General features: G+C 54.7%; 1 protein-coding gene across 3 annotated transcripts in view; it reads right to left on the reverse strand.

The window, feature by feature from the left end:
* The window catches only part of TMPRSS4 (transmembrane serine protease 4), a 34230-nt gene extending 20085 nt beyond the window's left edge, over window positions 1–14145 (reverse strand). For all 3 annotated transcript variants that reach the window (XM_021696290.1, XM_021696291.1, XM_021696288.1), the window contains exon 1: window positions 13909–14145. In XM_021696290.1, the coding sequence (XP_021551965.1) occupies window positions 13909–13911 (3 nt within the window). In that variant the 5' untranslated portion in view covers window positions 13912–14145. The remainder of the gene's footprint in view (window positions 1–13908) is intronic.
* Between the last annotated feature and the right edge of the window lie 1371 nt (window positions 14146–15516).

The following is a 15516-nucleotide window of genomic DNA, read 5'->3' on the forward strand; positions in this document are numbered from 1 at the left end:
AAGCTCTCTTCTCTTTGCTCCCTTTCCAGCTGCTGCAGGAGCTGGAGTCCTGGGGCTGGGTGAGCGGCAGGCCCGCCTGGGGTCTGGGTCTCCATTCTGGGACTTGGCTGTCCGTGGTGCTGAGGTCACGATGGTGCCACTCGTAGGTGGAGGAGCTGCAGGACCCTGAATGTTTCCGCCTGGAAAGTTTTTGAGTCCCATTTGGGGGTGACAGGGCTTCTTCTAACCCCTGGGTGGGTGTCCCAGATTAGGTCTGGTTGGTGGCAGCGGGGAGGGGGGCATCCCGGGGTGTTTGCTTCCATGGCTGAGTGTGGCAGACATGATCATTGGGAGAAGGAGCTCCTTCCTTTCCTCCCAAACTCTGTAATCCGCTGGAGGGACGTGCCTGGCATTGCCCTTTGGTGGCATGAAGCCTTGGGCGGCTTGGGGATGTTCCAGAGACAGCGGGCCCTGGAGTCTCTGGGGGCTGAGTTGGAATACAGGTTCTGTGTCTTATTAATTGTGAGTCTTGGGTGTGAGAGGGTTAACCTCTCTGAGCTTCATGTTCTCCCTCTGTAAAGTGCGGAAGCTGGTACTTACCTTCACAGTGCTACTGTGAGGTTTAAGTGAGCTATGTAGTGGGAAGGCCTGGCTCACATAGGCGAGCTCCCTTCCCTCCTGGGCCCCCCAGCATTTGCTCCAGAACTTTCTACTGCGCAGTTGTCCTTGTTTCTTGTGGCCTTTGAGTCCTGAGTTTTGCACTGGGCTTTACTCAGGAAAGACCAGATAGATGCTATTAAATGGAACGGGACTCTGGGCTCTGCCCTGTGGATCTTTCCTAGCCACCTGTCCTTTGCCATCTCCAGGGCCTGGAGGAGGGACTGTTTCCAGGGTAAAGATGAGAACAAGTCCTACAATACTGCGTTGCAGTGGCTGCCGAGTTAGGTAATAATAGTATCAACAGTACTTAATCGACACACAGTCATCGTGTAAGAGTTTACAAAATTCTTTTGTCTGACTCAGTCAGGTTCAAGGCTGAAAAGGATCCCAATTGTCTGATACCCAGTATGGTTAGCATTACGTAATTAAGTATTCAATGAACTCTTTGACAAGGCCCTGCTCTAGGAGCTGTGGATTCAAAGACAAATAAGAAATAAGTGCAGTACGATGGGAGAGGTGCCCAGACAGGCCAGATCAGGCCCTGCCCTCACCTCTGATGGGTGGGGAGTGGGGGGAAGGAGGGGAGGACGGGTGTGAGCAGATAAAGCTGGAGCGATGAGTGCCATGCAGAGTGAAGTGGGTGATGGGAGCCAGTGCCTGCTGGATACTTACAGCCAGAGGCCTAGGGATGGGGTCAGGGTGGTTAGGGACAGCTCCTGGGCTGAGATCTGAATGCCGGGCTTGATGTTGGAGAGACAGAACAAAGAGCGGCAAGGACAAGAGGAAGGAGAAGGGGGCTGGTGGTGGGAAAAGATACCCGTGCTTGGAAGGTCAAAGCAGCAGGCCTCATAAGCTGACTGGATGCTCTTAGGCCTTCAGGGAGCGGGTAGGAGGGTATTTGCCAAGATGTGAAGGCTGCAGGAGGGGCAGGTTGGAGGGGTGTCAGGAGCATCCACTGAGTGGCCCCTCACTGTCAGTTCATTCTTTCTCACTGAGTCTGCCGTGGTCATGTGCCTGCATTAGTTGAGGTAGGTAGGCAAGTCTCTTGTTTATTATTAATTCAGCAAATATTGACTGCCTTTGATGGGCCTGGCATTATGCTGGAGGCCGAGACACAGAGGCAACAAAAGAGGCTTACAGCCTGCACTTTCTTGATTCCTCATCTGTAAACAGAAGTGACCTCAGTACCCCTTTAGCTAATATGTTTTCGATTGTGACCCACTGAATAGTGCTTATACAGAAAACATCCCACACCTGAAAACAGAGAAAATAAACTAAATCAAAACTACAAGCTAGAATGACAGAGACTGACTAATTGGTAATTAGGGCATCCCTGGTGTCTCCTACAATACCTGGCATAGAGTATTTATTTATTTTTAAAAAGATTTATTTGAGAGAGAGCATGAGAGAGAGAGCAGGAGCATGAGTGGGGGGGAGGGGCAAAGGGAGAAGGAGAAGCAGATTCCCCGCCGAGCAGGGAGCCTGACACAGGGCTCGATCCCAGGACCCTGAGATGATGACCTGAGCTGAAGTCAGACGCTTAACTAACTGAGCCACCCAGGTGCCCCTAGAGTAGGTATTTAATATTTGTTGAGTGAAAGAATTAAGGAAAATATCTTGGTTGGTCAGCCTTGAAGAAGCTGACTCTGGCACATTCACACATTGGAATATTATGCTGCAGTCAAAACAAATGAACCACGGCACCACAGAATCACATGGATGGGGCATTAGTAATTTAACATTAAGGCAAAAAGTAAATCCCCCAAAGATTACATGTAACACAGGATCTTTTTCATAAGGAAGCAAGGAAATGATAAACATGGGGTTTGGGTTGAGGCTTACTTTCCAGGGGGCTTCTAGCACATTTCCTGGCCTGGCAAAGACGTAGAATCAGTATCTGTTGAATTCTTAAACATAAGAGACTTGCCCAGCTACCTCGGCAGGGGGAGGGAATGTAGGTGTGAGGGCAGGGGATCTCCTGGTCAGATGCAGCGTTTGTCTGGGGTGGTGAATTATGGGGGCTTACTACATTGTTAAAGCCATCTAACTAGCTGGAGTTACAAGGGGGCCCCGTGTGGGCCAGTGGTGGAAAATGTCATGGATCCAGGATTACGATTCATCCGGTGCTGTGCACCTGAGGTTCAAAGAGGAAAAAAGAAAAAAAGCAGTCTCCCGGCTGTGCTGAGGGGTCCAAGGAGTCAAGCTCCTATCCTCCCATCCTCCTGTGCTCTACTCTTTCAGGCTGCCAGAGTTCTTCCATCCAGTGGCCTGCTCCTTGGCTTTCTTGAAGCCTCTCTGACAAACATCTCCAACACAGTGAGATTAGAGATGATGGGTTGCCAAACTTCTGGGAAGGGGAGCTGCAGAAGGTCACAAGCCTTCAGGGTCATGGGCAGGGAGGTGGGCACATTGAGGTTTATGAGCAGCGACTGGGGAATATCAACGTCAATTACCTTCCTGAGCAGGGTGGAGACGGAAATGCACAGCAGCTGTGTTGCCTTTCCGCCCAGAATCCATCCTGAGTCGGGGCTGGGAAGTGGGGGAGAGATGGGGCTGAGAGATGAGGTGAGAGTCTTACCAGGTAAGATCCAGGAACCTGGCCACCCCCTATCGCTGGGTGACTCTATGCCGTGATCACAGGTCTCTGGGGACCATTCCAGGCAACTCCCTAGTTCCCTAGACCAGGGAAATGTCTAGCCCTGGAGTTGGTGGAGGGAAGGTGCTTGAGAGGCCACAAAACACCTACTGTGCTGCCTTCTGCTTTGTTGGAGGTGTCTCAGTTTATCCCCAACTTGAACTCAGCCCTTGGCCACAGCTGCCACAGCCCAGGCCCAGCCCAGGTCCCGCAAAGGCACCAGCCTTTCCTGTGTTAATTGGGTTGCTGGCTGGGTCAGGCCTGTCTGCTGTGTTGATTCAGTCTGCTCTGGGGCTCTGACTCATGGGCTCAGCCCAACCAGTGTCTGACCTAAGGGTTCATCTGGGAAGGAAGCTCCTGGATTACAATGGGAGGGCAGGAATGCCTGGGCCCCCAGAGCCCAGAAGGGCCCAGCTGGAAGAGGTGGGGTGGGGTGTGGAAGAGGAAGTTAGAAGGTGGGTGTTAGAAGGCTGACAATCACCTATTGATTGCCTGATTCGCTCAGAGAATCATCTCTCCCTGCTTTTCAGTCAAAGTCGCTGGTCACAGAAAGACATTAATCCGAGACCATGTGTAGAGGCAGAACAATTAACTACTGCATCTGGGGGTTAGTACAGAGCTTACAATATCTTGCATCAATGCTGTCCCATTTAATCTTCAGAACCACCCTGAGAAATTATCCCCATTTTCCAGAAGAGAAGACCAAGCCTCCTGTAGATTAAGTGGCCTCAGAGCAAGTCAGGAGCAGATCCAGCTCTTGGGGGGCCGGGGTTTTGGGCTCTGTAGACTATTGTTTTCATCCCCTCCTCGCCCGTCCCCATCGATATGCAGGGATTACCCCCAGCGTCTCCCCAGCCCTCCCCAGCTCCCCAGGCAAACCCATCTCTGCTTGGTTCCTGGCTCTGCCAAGTCTTCCATCAGCAAGGGTAAGCTCTCCTCCCTCCCAGAGTCTGTCTGGGGAAGGGCCTAGGGCAGTGCTGGGCCTAGCAGGGGCTTCATTGTTATTAGCATCCCTTCTTCCTCCCTCTTCCATTAGGTCTGCACGTTTTTCATCTCTTCTCCTCCTTCCTTTATTTACCCTCAGTCTCTGGTGTTTCAGATTTTGGAGAATCCCGTTGGGTTTAGCACAGCTCCTAGCTCAGAGGTGATGAACCCAGGCACCAGGCGCTCTTATTTTTAAATGAGGATGAAGATTAAGTGTGCTGCAGAGAAGACACAAAGAACCATCCTGGGGAGTGTAAGTTCTCACATTGCCTTGTCTTTTGACTTGCGGGGTGCCTTTGGGCCCACACCTCAACCTCTCTGAACTTCAAGGTCCCTAGGGTAATTAGAAACGCTCTTTCAGAGATGGTAAAGCAGATAAGAGAGTTAATAACCCCACACTGAAACAGGAGGTGCTCCACCAGGCAAAGAAGAGGTGGCAGCTCACAGAGGCCAATGGAACAGAAGGCCTTGCCAGCTCTTTTGTCTGCTTTTCTTGCCACGTGGCCTGCCCCTGGGCCTTATTTTTCTTTTCCTCTCTGCATTGCTGACTCTGAGCTTCCTTGTTCTGGAAAGAAGTCAGTAGGGGCAGAGCTCGGATGATTGGGGTGCAGAGGAAGGGAGAAAAGCAGGGGCTCTCAGTAAGGGGGCTTTCTGGCTCTGCTCTGGTGTGCGGCAGTTTCAGGCTCCTCTGGGGGCTTCCCGTGGTCCCTCAGGGAAAACTTAGAGGCAGAGATGCTACTGTTGCTCGGTGATGGGATAAACCGGTCCTTTGTGGCTCTGGCAGGTGGCAGCTAGGTTGCCTAGGCCAGGGACACAGCCAGGGGGAAACCCAGGGGAATGGGTGGGGAAAGTTCTCCGGTGAGCCAGGAGACCCGGAGGCTGCTCCTAGTCGGAGCTCAGAGCAGGGCTCGGCCACTGGCTGGCTCAGGTGCTCAGGGGCTGCTCTGAGGGTGCCTCCCTGCTTCTCTGACCCTGAACCTGCATTCCACTCCCCGACCCAACAGCAGGCGGCTGTGAGCTCTCCACCTGCAGCGGGGGATAGGGCAGTTTGATGCCTTTACCAGGCTGGGGCAAGTACCGTCTGTCTTGGGTGCTTCAGCCATGACAGGTAAGGTGAGGAGAGGGGCATGAGGGTTTGGTGGTTGTGAGTCAGCAGAGGGGAAGGTATGAGTTTACCCAAGATTGGTCTGGCTGTGATGCAGTAGCCCTGAGTGCGTGGAAAGTTCTGGGAGATGGCAAATCATGCTGGCTCTCAAGGATGCTCTGAACGATTAGCCTGTCTCCAGACAGGTCCGGGCCGCTCACAGGTGGGTGCCCCAGCTCTCACATGCTGGGGTCTCAGCGAACGTTCGCCCTGCTCTGCTTTACGCGAGGTGCCCGCACAGCAGCACATTTTCCTTCAGGACTGACCTCCGCCTCGACTGCTGCATTAGAAACCACTGGGCCTTGTTCTGAGCCACGTAGGTGCTGACCTGTTGGCAATTTGAGCGGAGCACCTTGACCCCCATCGCTGCACACAGTGGCTCCAGGGCAGGGCCTGGGGCAGCCGGGAGGTGTCAGGTGGTCTGCCATTGTCCCGCTGCCAGCCTACTGTTCGGCTGCCCTGTCCTCCGTTAAGGATCAACCTTTGTGTCTAGGCCCACCTCTCCACTCCAGGCAGGGCCACGGGAGAGGGCGCCTGTGTAACTGTTCCTGTTTCGCAAATGGGGAAACCGAGGCACGGAGTCGCCACGCTCTCTGGCCCCAGGTCACAGGGCGAGACCACGTGAAGGGCAGGCGTGAGGTATTAGTACATGGCCGTGGGGTTGAGTTGAACTTGCCTCCAGGTGGCACCGCAGTTAACTGTAACTCATACAGATCCCGCAGACGTGCTTCTCTCGGTGCCCGGAGGAAGCCGCCCGTTCTCTGCGGCCTGAGCTCTCCGCAGTTCGACTTCACTCAGCTTTCTTTCTGCCCTAGGGTGGTGGGTCGATGCAGCCCCCTCCCTCCCAGGAGGGTCTGTTGGAAGGGAAGATGCTCCCACCTTTGCGCAGCGGAGGGTGTTGTGTGGGCAGTGGCTGAAGGGGACACAAGAGAGCCATCGGGAGTCCGGCCACTCGGACCGACGGCGACCTGTAAGGGGTTTGCCTTTAGGAGGGGCTGATGGATCTTACAGCTTGGGGATGGGGAGGCGATCTCTAAACACTGCAGTTTACTTGAGCTAAAGAGCTGCCACCCAAGGCGTGGTCTGATGTTTATAAAAGAATCCTACAGAGTTTGTCCTGCCTCATGCTCTCTTTTGCTTGCTCTGAATTGTCCTTTAAACTTTGAGGAGGGAGGTGGTGCGGAGGGAAGAGGGGCTCTGGTGTTCTGAAGTTGAACTCTACAATTTACCTGCTGAGCAACCGTGAGCAAATCGCTTAACATCTCTGGGACCCAGTTTCTGCCTTTGGAAGCGGGTGTGACAAGTCCAGGATAAAACCAGAGAGTGCGAAAAGTTCTGGGAAGGGCTCCAGCTGCCACTGACACCGCGCCTTTTAAAGGCTACGGGAACCCTGTCTGGTCCTCTCCTGATTTTACAGGCTTGTTCATGGTCCCCTTGGTTGGTCTTTGCCGTTCGAGGGGTCTCAGCTGCTCTGGTCAGACGAGGATTGCCCCGTCCCTGTTTGTGCTGAGCTCTGTGTCAGGAGCTCTGGCCTGAATCCAGCTCTGCCCCTTATGGGCTATGTGTTTCTGGTGGCAAGTGACTTAGTTTCCTCATCTGTAAAACGGGTTGAGTGTGATCTGCCTCCTGGGGTTGTGGGTGCGGATGACCTAGATGACGCAGGCGGCGCACCTGACTGGTGCTTGGCAGATAGAGGAGTTGAGTACTCGAACATTTGCGCCTTCAGCTCCAGTTACCCTGCAGGCTCGGGGAGCAGAGCTGTACATGGCGTTCGAGGAGGGTGTGCGTGGCAGTGCTGTTCAAGGGCAGGACTGAGTGTCCTCACTTGTTCCAGACTCCCCCCCGGGGAAGCAGCCTCTGGGGGGCTGGCTTGGCTGCCGCAGCAAAGATCCGCCATCTCCTGGCGAGCGTCCGCAGTGACTCCCGGGTCTCCTGTGAACTCCGGACTCGGGGTCCCGTAGGAGTGCTGCCGCCCTGCCCAGTGGCTCTGACGCTTGCCAGGCACATCACTGAAGCTCCCTTTGCCCGCTTTCCTGCCCACTCGGGAACTCCGTGGGGCCGCGCCAGTTCTTCCCCTCCGGGTTGTGGTTGGCTAGGGGAGGCTGTGGACGGAGCGCAGGCCTCAGGCCAGGTGTTCAACCACCGGGAGCCTCGAGTTCCTGTGTGTGTGTGTGTGTGTGTGTGTGTGTGTGTGTGTGTGACAGACAGATCGATTCTGAGGCTTCTTAATGAGACCAGAATATGCATAGCCTCTAGCAATTGCCTGGTATACAGTAAGAATGCACTAAATGCCAATGATAAAAACCACCACCACAACAATAATAAGACTGTTGTATCCATTTGGTGAAGCCCTGTTCTTGGGGCTGGTTATACAGCAGTGAATGAAAAAGGCAAAGTCCTTGTACCCATGAAGCATATATGCTACTATTTCTTAGTAGTAATTAGTAACTATTACTATAGAACCTAGTAAGTGCTTGGCTTAGCGCACACTCAAGAATCCTCCGTTATCCGTGGGAAGAGCCTGGCAGAGGTCCTCACACACCCCTACCAGGCCCTGCACAAATGGCCATTGCTGTGATTTCCTGGGGCCCGCGGGCTGCCCACAGGAGGGAATTGGGCCCTGGAGTGCACTGCACAGAGAGGGGTTCTGAGATGATGTCACGTGACCTCTGCGACCTCTCTATGAACACAGGGAGGAGGCTGCAGGCCAGAGAAGCAAAGACCTTTGGTAGCACAAACATGGTCCTTTAAAATGGGTAGGGCCGTCTCAAGGAAGTGGCAAAGGGGATGTTCAGTATCAGTGGGGGACATTACAGAAAGACCTTTCTCTCTCTCTCTCTCTCAGTGAAGGGAAGGTCATCTAAGCAACAGAAGGTGTGTGAGTAGAAGCTGGATGGTGTAGATGTCCACAGTAGACCAGGGCAAGGCCAGAGAAGGGCTCTCTGGCACGCCAGGGGACTCAGTGGAGACTGAGGTTGCTGCAAGAGCAGGGAGGCAGGGCAGGAATGGGTAGGGGGTCCCAGGCTGTTTTCCACGTGGGGGTTCTATGTTAGATTTTGGTGGACATTGGGCTCTGAGGCTAAAACAGATTTGGGGGAAAACACCGACCTCTACTTTGAGGAGACCTCTAAGGTCCTTTCCTGAGGGCCTGTGACTTGGAAGAGCTTGTTTGTTGTTAGCCTGGAGCTTCTGTTGCCCCCTCCCACAGAGGACACTAGTCCTAGGCCTGATTTAGTTATAATTTCCTCTCTCCAAATCAGTTTTCTATCCTTAATGATTTCATGGCAACTTGGGTTTTTTTTCTAAGCAGCACTGGGTATGAAACTTCCTTTTAGTCTTCTTGAGAAAAGTCTAAGTTAATTCTGCCCACTAGTTTCCCTTGTCTGTGTGTTCACTTCCTCCTTGTGACCTTTGGTAGAGTAGTGAGGGATGAAGTCTCCTGGCAGAAAGGGCATCATCTTTGCTCCACTTGGGCCGTGTCAGCTGATACATTCTTCACTCAACACACACTTTATATTATAAAGTAGACCAACTTCTAGGTAGGGAGGTGGTTCTGCAGTTAATAGTGCAAGTTCAAGTTCAAGGTCTAGTCTCCAGTCCAGGTCTATGGGGTCACATCTTGGAGGAGGAGGAGGGCATAATGGAAACTCTGGGCACTTGATATTGAAGTCCCAGAGCTTAGAGATCCTGCCGTGACTCTTATTGGCAGAGTGACCCTTTCAAGTCCTCAACCTCTTGAGCCTTGGGATTTCCTCATCTGTAGAATGAGATCACGATGTCTCCGAGAGTTGATGTAAGATTCAAGGAGATTTGTGCTTCTCAAGCTGCAAAATGCTGCACTTGCTGCATTCAGGTAGGGACGAGATGTTTCTGTTGTTTTTCTCTTTAAACCACCAGGGAGTCCTACCCACCAAGAGAGGTGCTCCCGACAGCCTGGCCGTGCCCTCCTCCCTGGCGATCAGAGATGTGATAGTGAACGAAGGCCCCAGTGTCAGGGTGGGAATGGGACGGAGGTGAGGAGGGGTGACCTCAGCTGCATTACCCTCTTTGTGTCGACATCTGTGGGTGAACAAGTGGCCTGCTCTGGCCAGGGTTGGGGAAGCACTTTACCCTGCCTCTGTTCTGTCTGTGGAGTATACGGAACTGAGAACTTTGATTGTGCGTGTTCTTCTCTGAATCTTAAGGCGTCTTGCCAATGCCCGGCATGTAGTTTATGCTTAGGGAACACATGCTGAACGAATGAGTGAATGCATATTATAGAGAAGAAATTGAGACCACAGGAAATGCCTGAAGCTATGGTGGGCTCGGCCAGACCCATGTGCAGGACATGTGATGGGAGACTGCCGTCACACTGGACCAGGTGCCTCCTGTCTCTCACGCTCTCCCTCAAGCATTCCATTCGCCTGCTACCCTGTGAGAGTTTCTGCTTGCATGTCGATTATGCCAGGGAACTGGGAGCTGCTTTGGGAGGGAGTGGTAGGGGAAGGGTGTTGTGGTTTTGAGCCTTGTTTACAAATTTCTCTGCTGCAGTTGTGATAGAGCTGCAGGCTGGGAGGTGGAGGGAAGCACGTCACAGGGGGATTGCCACATCGGTTCTGCTCAGACTTTCTCTCCACTCCCTGGGGTTTCCAGGCAGGCTGGGGCATGTCCCTCCATCACCCCACCTTGGTAACACCTCTGCTAGAATCTGGCATCTTTTGCAGTCAGACTTAGCTAACTTTTTTATCAGTGTCCGGTAAATTGGCTGGTTATGGGAATTCAGTCTTTCGTCATTTAGTTGTCATTCACTCACAAACATTTACCCTCTGCTTGCTGTGTGCCAGGCCCTCTGTTAAGTTTGGGGCCAACAGGTGGAAAAGACCCGGCCCTCAAGGAGCTCGCCATCTGGTGGCAACAGGTTTGAACAGATGAACGCATTTTAGGTTATGGGGGGTTCACTGTCCTGGGGAATCACTGCATGGGAATTTGAGGGGCTTTACTGAGTAGATGTTTTCATCCGAGCAAGAGGGAAGGCTGTGGAAGCTGCTGGGAACTCTGAAATGCAGATTCTCAGGCCTGAGAGCGTCTGTCTCCTGCCTCCCCAGGTTGGAAAGTTTGTTCAGAGTTCCTGAGTCCTGTTTTTCGTCTCTTTCCCCATCTTCCCTCTTCCTACAGCCCTTCCCCTCCCACCCCCTTGAGATCAGCTCCTCAGATCCTCTTAGGCTGTGTCAGAGAACCAGGCTAGGGAGTGCAGGGTGGTTGTTGCCCGTGACTGCTGGCCTTCGCAGCTGCGCACAAGGAAGGCTGGAGGGAGAGAGGCCAGGGGCGCGGAGGAGACCTGAGTTCTAGACACTTCCCCCTGTCAGGAGCCAGGACAGAACTCTATCCAAAGGCTGCAGGGGAAGAGCCCTGGGAGATGGAAGGGGGCTGGGAGATGTGTTTCCACATTTGTACCTGCTGTTGGCTCTGCCTGAATGGCCCCTTCTCCCCACCCTCTGCACTCCTGTGCGGCCCAGGCTCCCCTGACCCCTGACCCATGTCCCTGCCCGAGCTCTCTCAGTTCCCGGTGCGTCAGCACACCACGTGTGTCTGTTGTTAGCTAACTGTGAGTTTGTGTGACTGTCCCTTCCTGCGCTCCACCCCCTCTGCACTCTGAGCTCTGGGATGGCAGGACCCAGTCTGCTTTCCCTTCCCAGCAAGGCTAGAGCCAGCACAGAGGAGGCCCGCCGCCCATTTTGTGGAATGAACGAATGCAGCTGGATGCCTGCTGCCCTTTCGGATGTGGCTTGGCCAGGAGTGTGAGCCTCCCCGGCAGCCGCTGGGGCACCTTCCCTCTCCCGGCCCCACTGAGCTCCGTTGCTCAGCGGGGACCCTGAACCCAAGCTCCATGTCAGGGGCTGGATGACCGCCCTGGGAGATCCAGCCCTCAGCTGTGTTCCGCTCTGCCACCTGTGCCTGTTGCTCCAGCCACAGCGCCTCCCCCCCCCCAAAATGTCACTCTTACTGTTCACATGCCGGTCCCTCTGCCTGGAATACCCTTCCTGCCGTCTCTGTCCAGAGAGAGCCTGCTCATCCTTCAAGGTCCAGTGCAAATACTCTTCTGAGACAGCTTCCTGACCACCCTCGAGAGAATTCCCTGCCTTCTCTGCTCTAGGGGTACCTTGCAGTCACCCTGGTATTGGACTTGCCACATTCTCTCACTGTCCTTTGCTTAAGGAGCTGTCCTTCCTCTGGATTTTGGGAAGCTGCAGGGCAGATGTAGGCATTGCACCCTTTAGCCCCCCTTCCTGCCATCTGGAGGCTGGCCAGTTACAGGGGCTGATTCAGTGGTTAGGTGGACGGAGCTACTTTGCAGGTCACAGCATCAAGCCCCTCACCCAGGTAGTGAGGGGACTGTGGGAGCAGGCAGGGGCCTAGCCCTTCCTTGCCCATCTTGCCCTCTGGGTCTTTCCAGAGCCCAGTGGGCTGCCGACTCAGCCTGTCTGAGGTGGGCCTGTCTGTGCTCCCAGACCCAGGCGGGCCTGCTGACCTGCCACGTTCCTGAGCCCCAGCCAAGCCTAGCAAACCCTGTGGGCTGAACCAGTTGGCAAGGAGAGGCGGGGAGGGTAAGGAGGGCCTGCTTCCTCTGGAGCAGCTGGGCCAGGACCGACCTCAGGTGTTTAACACGCTGCTCTGGTGGCTCCTGGTATGTTTGGGGCCTCGTGCGCAGTAAGGAGTCAAGACCAGGCTTCCCTCCAGGGCTCAGCTGCAGCCGAGATAACAAGGGACACATTGCCCTTGGGGACAGAGCTCGGGCTCAGACCCCTGCCCAGGGCCTTCCTCAGCTCCTGCTCTCACTGGGCCCACCCAGTCCTGCCCAGTTCTCAAGGGAGAAGCACTGCTATGAGGTAGCAACCACGCAGAACTGGAGTCTGTCCAGGGCGGGGGCCGGCAGGGGTGAGAGGAGGCAGGGAGGGGCAGGGGAAGGGAGGGCCGGGCCTGGGCATGAGTTGTTTCACTGCTCCCCAGGGCTGGGAGCTGTGGTTGTCCCAGCCTCATTAGAGGGAATGACTGGGTTATTAGGCACAGCTGGTTTAATGGCTAGCTCAGGGGCCAGAAGCTCCCTGGTCCTACCCGGGATCCTGGCCACGCTGCTGCCTTGCCTTTGGGGCCTCAGCCCTGGCCCCCCAGCACAGTGTGCCCACCTGCCCTGCCTCCTTCCCTGGCTGGTGAAGCTCCGTGTTGGCCTTGCCACCCACATGTCATTTCCTGGACTGGATTCCTCTTGAGTCCCACGTCCTTAATTCTGTATGGGGCTTCACGGTTCACACAGCTATTCACGTTCTTAGCCCATTCTTTCTGCCAACCGTGTGCGTGCACAGGGGTGCAAAGTCTCGAGAATAATATGCTCCTGAGGGAGCCGGCCGTTTGACCTTCTGATTCTATAGTTTGTGCTCCAGTTAACTGCCTTAGAAACTACCTCGTCCTACATCACCCCCTCAGGAGACACCCAGGTCTCCTCAGTGCCACCAACAAGCAGCTCACAGTGCGGCAGGCAGGCACTGCTTTCTCTTCTCTCTTGAGAGCCCAGCAGGATGGAGCTTCTCTGCACACAGGCTCGGCTTCTAGGTGCTTCCTTGGATGGGGCTGGGGGAAGCTGGCGCTTCAGTCCTGGCTGAATTACAGAGTAGAGCAGGCAAGCCCTTCCCCTTCCTGACCCTCAGTTGCACCAGCACTGGGGCTAGAGTTTTGCCAGACTTTTCAGAGGAGCGTCATGGGAAGAGCTCGGGCTGGGAGTCAGGAGACCGCCACATGTGGGGTCTCAGCCCGTCACCTCTGTTCCCCTTGGATGGAAGCTTCCCCTTCCTTCTCCTTCCCTCCCCTTCATTGTTGTGTTGGGTTTCCGGCAGCTGCAGCACCTTCACCAGGAATCAGAGAAGGAGGATTCCCCGAGTTCCACCTCAGACCCAGCTATTATTTCTTCCCCTCCCTGGCCTCAGTTGTCCTCGAAAGATGGGATTGAGTCTCTTTGTCCCGAGACAGCGAAAGAAGCTCTAGGTGTTCAGAGGAGGAGGAGAGAGGGCAGGGCCCAGAAAGAGACCAGCTGGTCTCCACAGACACCTTGGATTGTTTTGAGGCAGCTGTCCACTGTTTGCTTTAAGAAGAAAAGGAGTCAGTTTCCCAGGGAGGTGGCAGAGGGCCGTCGTCACAGCCCCTCGCCCTTGGCAAAACAGTGCCAGTCTCCAGCCGGCAGACCAGGAGACTGGACGAAAGAACAGGCAGGATTTAGGAGGGGGATAGTCAGAGAGGGGAGGCCTGGCCTCTGTGTCCCAGCTTCCTTGGCACTGGTGCAGGGGCTGTTGGCCAAGGCGGGTGGAGGAGGGCAGGGGAGTACTGAGACTTGTAAGAGCCGGAATGTGGGGGTGATGCGGTGTGACCTCTTTTTTAACTGGGAAGGTGTTACAAAATTCTCAGGCTACTGGCAGGGCCCTTTATGGGGAGACCTGCCCTCCCCCAGAATTCAGAGCCAGAAGGCCCCCACACTCACCATGCTGGCTCTGCGATCTTCCGGATTTCTCTACGGGCTGGAGCTGAGGTCGGCGGCCCGTCAGAAGGTGGGCCTCCTTGGATCGGGCCGTGGCTGGCCAGCAGGTCAGAGGCCCCTGGGCAACATGGGCCGGCAGAGACCTAAGTGCAGGGCAGGCCTTGGTCCCGCATGTCCGGCATCCCTCTCCCCTTAGCGCCCTGGTCGCCTCCACCGCTGTATTCCAGGAGTGATTTGGGGACTGTGGGGCCAGTTGATTAAAACAACGTCATGGATGAAGTTGCCAAACTGGAATGATTATGTGTCTTGTAATCTGACACCTGTCCTAGGGGCTGGCACACACCTGGAGTCATTCATGGCCCTTTGGCCTCAGAACAGGGGACACGCCTAAGGTGTTGCAAAAGTAGCCTTCCCACCTGAATGACTTCCACCCAGCCAGAGACATCAGGAGGCTCTCTCTTTCTCTCCTCGCTGCGGGACTTCGCAGTGTGTGGGTGCTTCTGATTGGGGTTGTGGGAAGGTGCTCCGTAGAACCTGTTTGTTGCTCTGTGGGGAGCAACAGGATTGGAAAGCTCACGGAGCGGTTTCTGCCCTTGAGAAGATGAGCTATGCGCCCTTCCCTGGCCCTCAGGTGTAGAGCTGGCCTGTGAGGGGCTCATGCACAGTGCACCTGCCAGCATCCCTTCCGGGTGTTTCTTGCCTGTCCTTCTTGGTGCTTACAGATTTGAATATCTTGGCCTGAGTTGCCCCCTGGTCAGGGGATGGACAAGGTGACATCTTGAACCACAGAACCAGAGAGCTGGAAGGAACCCGTGTAGCTGTGTTCTCCCATTCCTTCATGTTGTGGGCGAGGAAACGAAATTCCAGAGAGGCAAAGCCACGTATCCAAGATCACGCAGTACATTCGTGTCAGATTCTGAACAAATCCAGATCTTCAGTTCCTTGGCTTTGAAACCCTCCTGGAGACCAGCCTGGGGTAGACGCGTGCCAGATGGAGACCATCTCATTTAAACCTCATAACAACTTTGTGACATAACTTTGTGAGGGGCTCATGCACAGTGTCCACGCTGTGGCCCCTTTGTGCCCGCCATCTCTTTAATTCCCGCGCAACCGTGTGAGGAAACACTTTGTTCCCATTGGACAGTCGAGGAAATCAGAGCTCGTGGACATGAAGTGACTGGCCCCTAAATCTTTAATACCGACTTTTTGGCAGAGTTGGGACTTGAATCTGGTTCTCCATGTGCACGGGCTGAATGCTGTGCAGGTGTCTGAAGCCCCAGGTCTGTGGTATGGGGGAACATGGCCCGTAGAAGACTGTGGTGGCGTCTGAGCAGAAGGGGTACAGATTTAACTGATGGCTGGCCCCGTCTCAGCTACTCAGTATGGTGTGGCCTTGGACTCGTCTCTGAGCAGCAGAGACCCGAGGCGGGTCTGGAGGCTCTGTTGAGCCAACATGGCAGTGGGCTTTAGAACTGGAAGTCTGGGACAGAGCAGGTGAGTTCGGGGGACAGGCTGCAGAGACCTGGGCAGCTGCCTCCCTTTTAAGGAGGACTCTCCCAGTCAGACAGTGAGAGGCCAGTGGGCCACCCTGCACCAGCCTTTCCCTAGCCT

The sequence above is a fragment of the Neomonachus schauinslandi genome, chromosome 11, assembly GCF_002201575.2.
Source record: "Neomonachus schauinslandi chromosome 11, ASM220157v2, whole genome shotgun sequence".
NCBI classification, from domain to species: domain Eukaryota; kingdom Metazoa; phylum Chordata; class Mammalia; order Carnivora; family Phocidae; genus Neomonachus; species Neomonachus schauinslandi.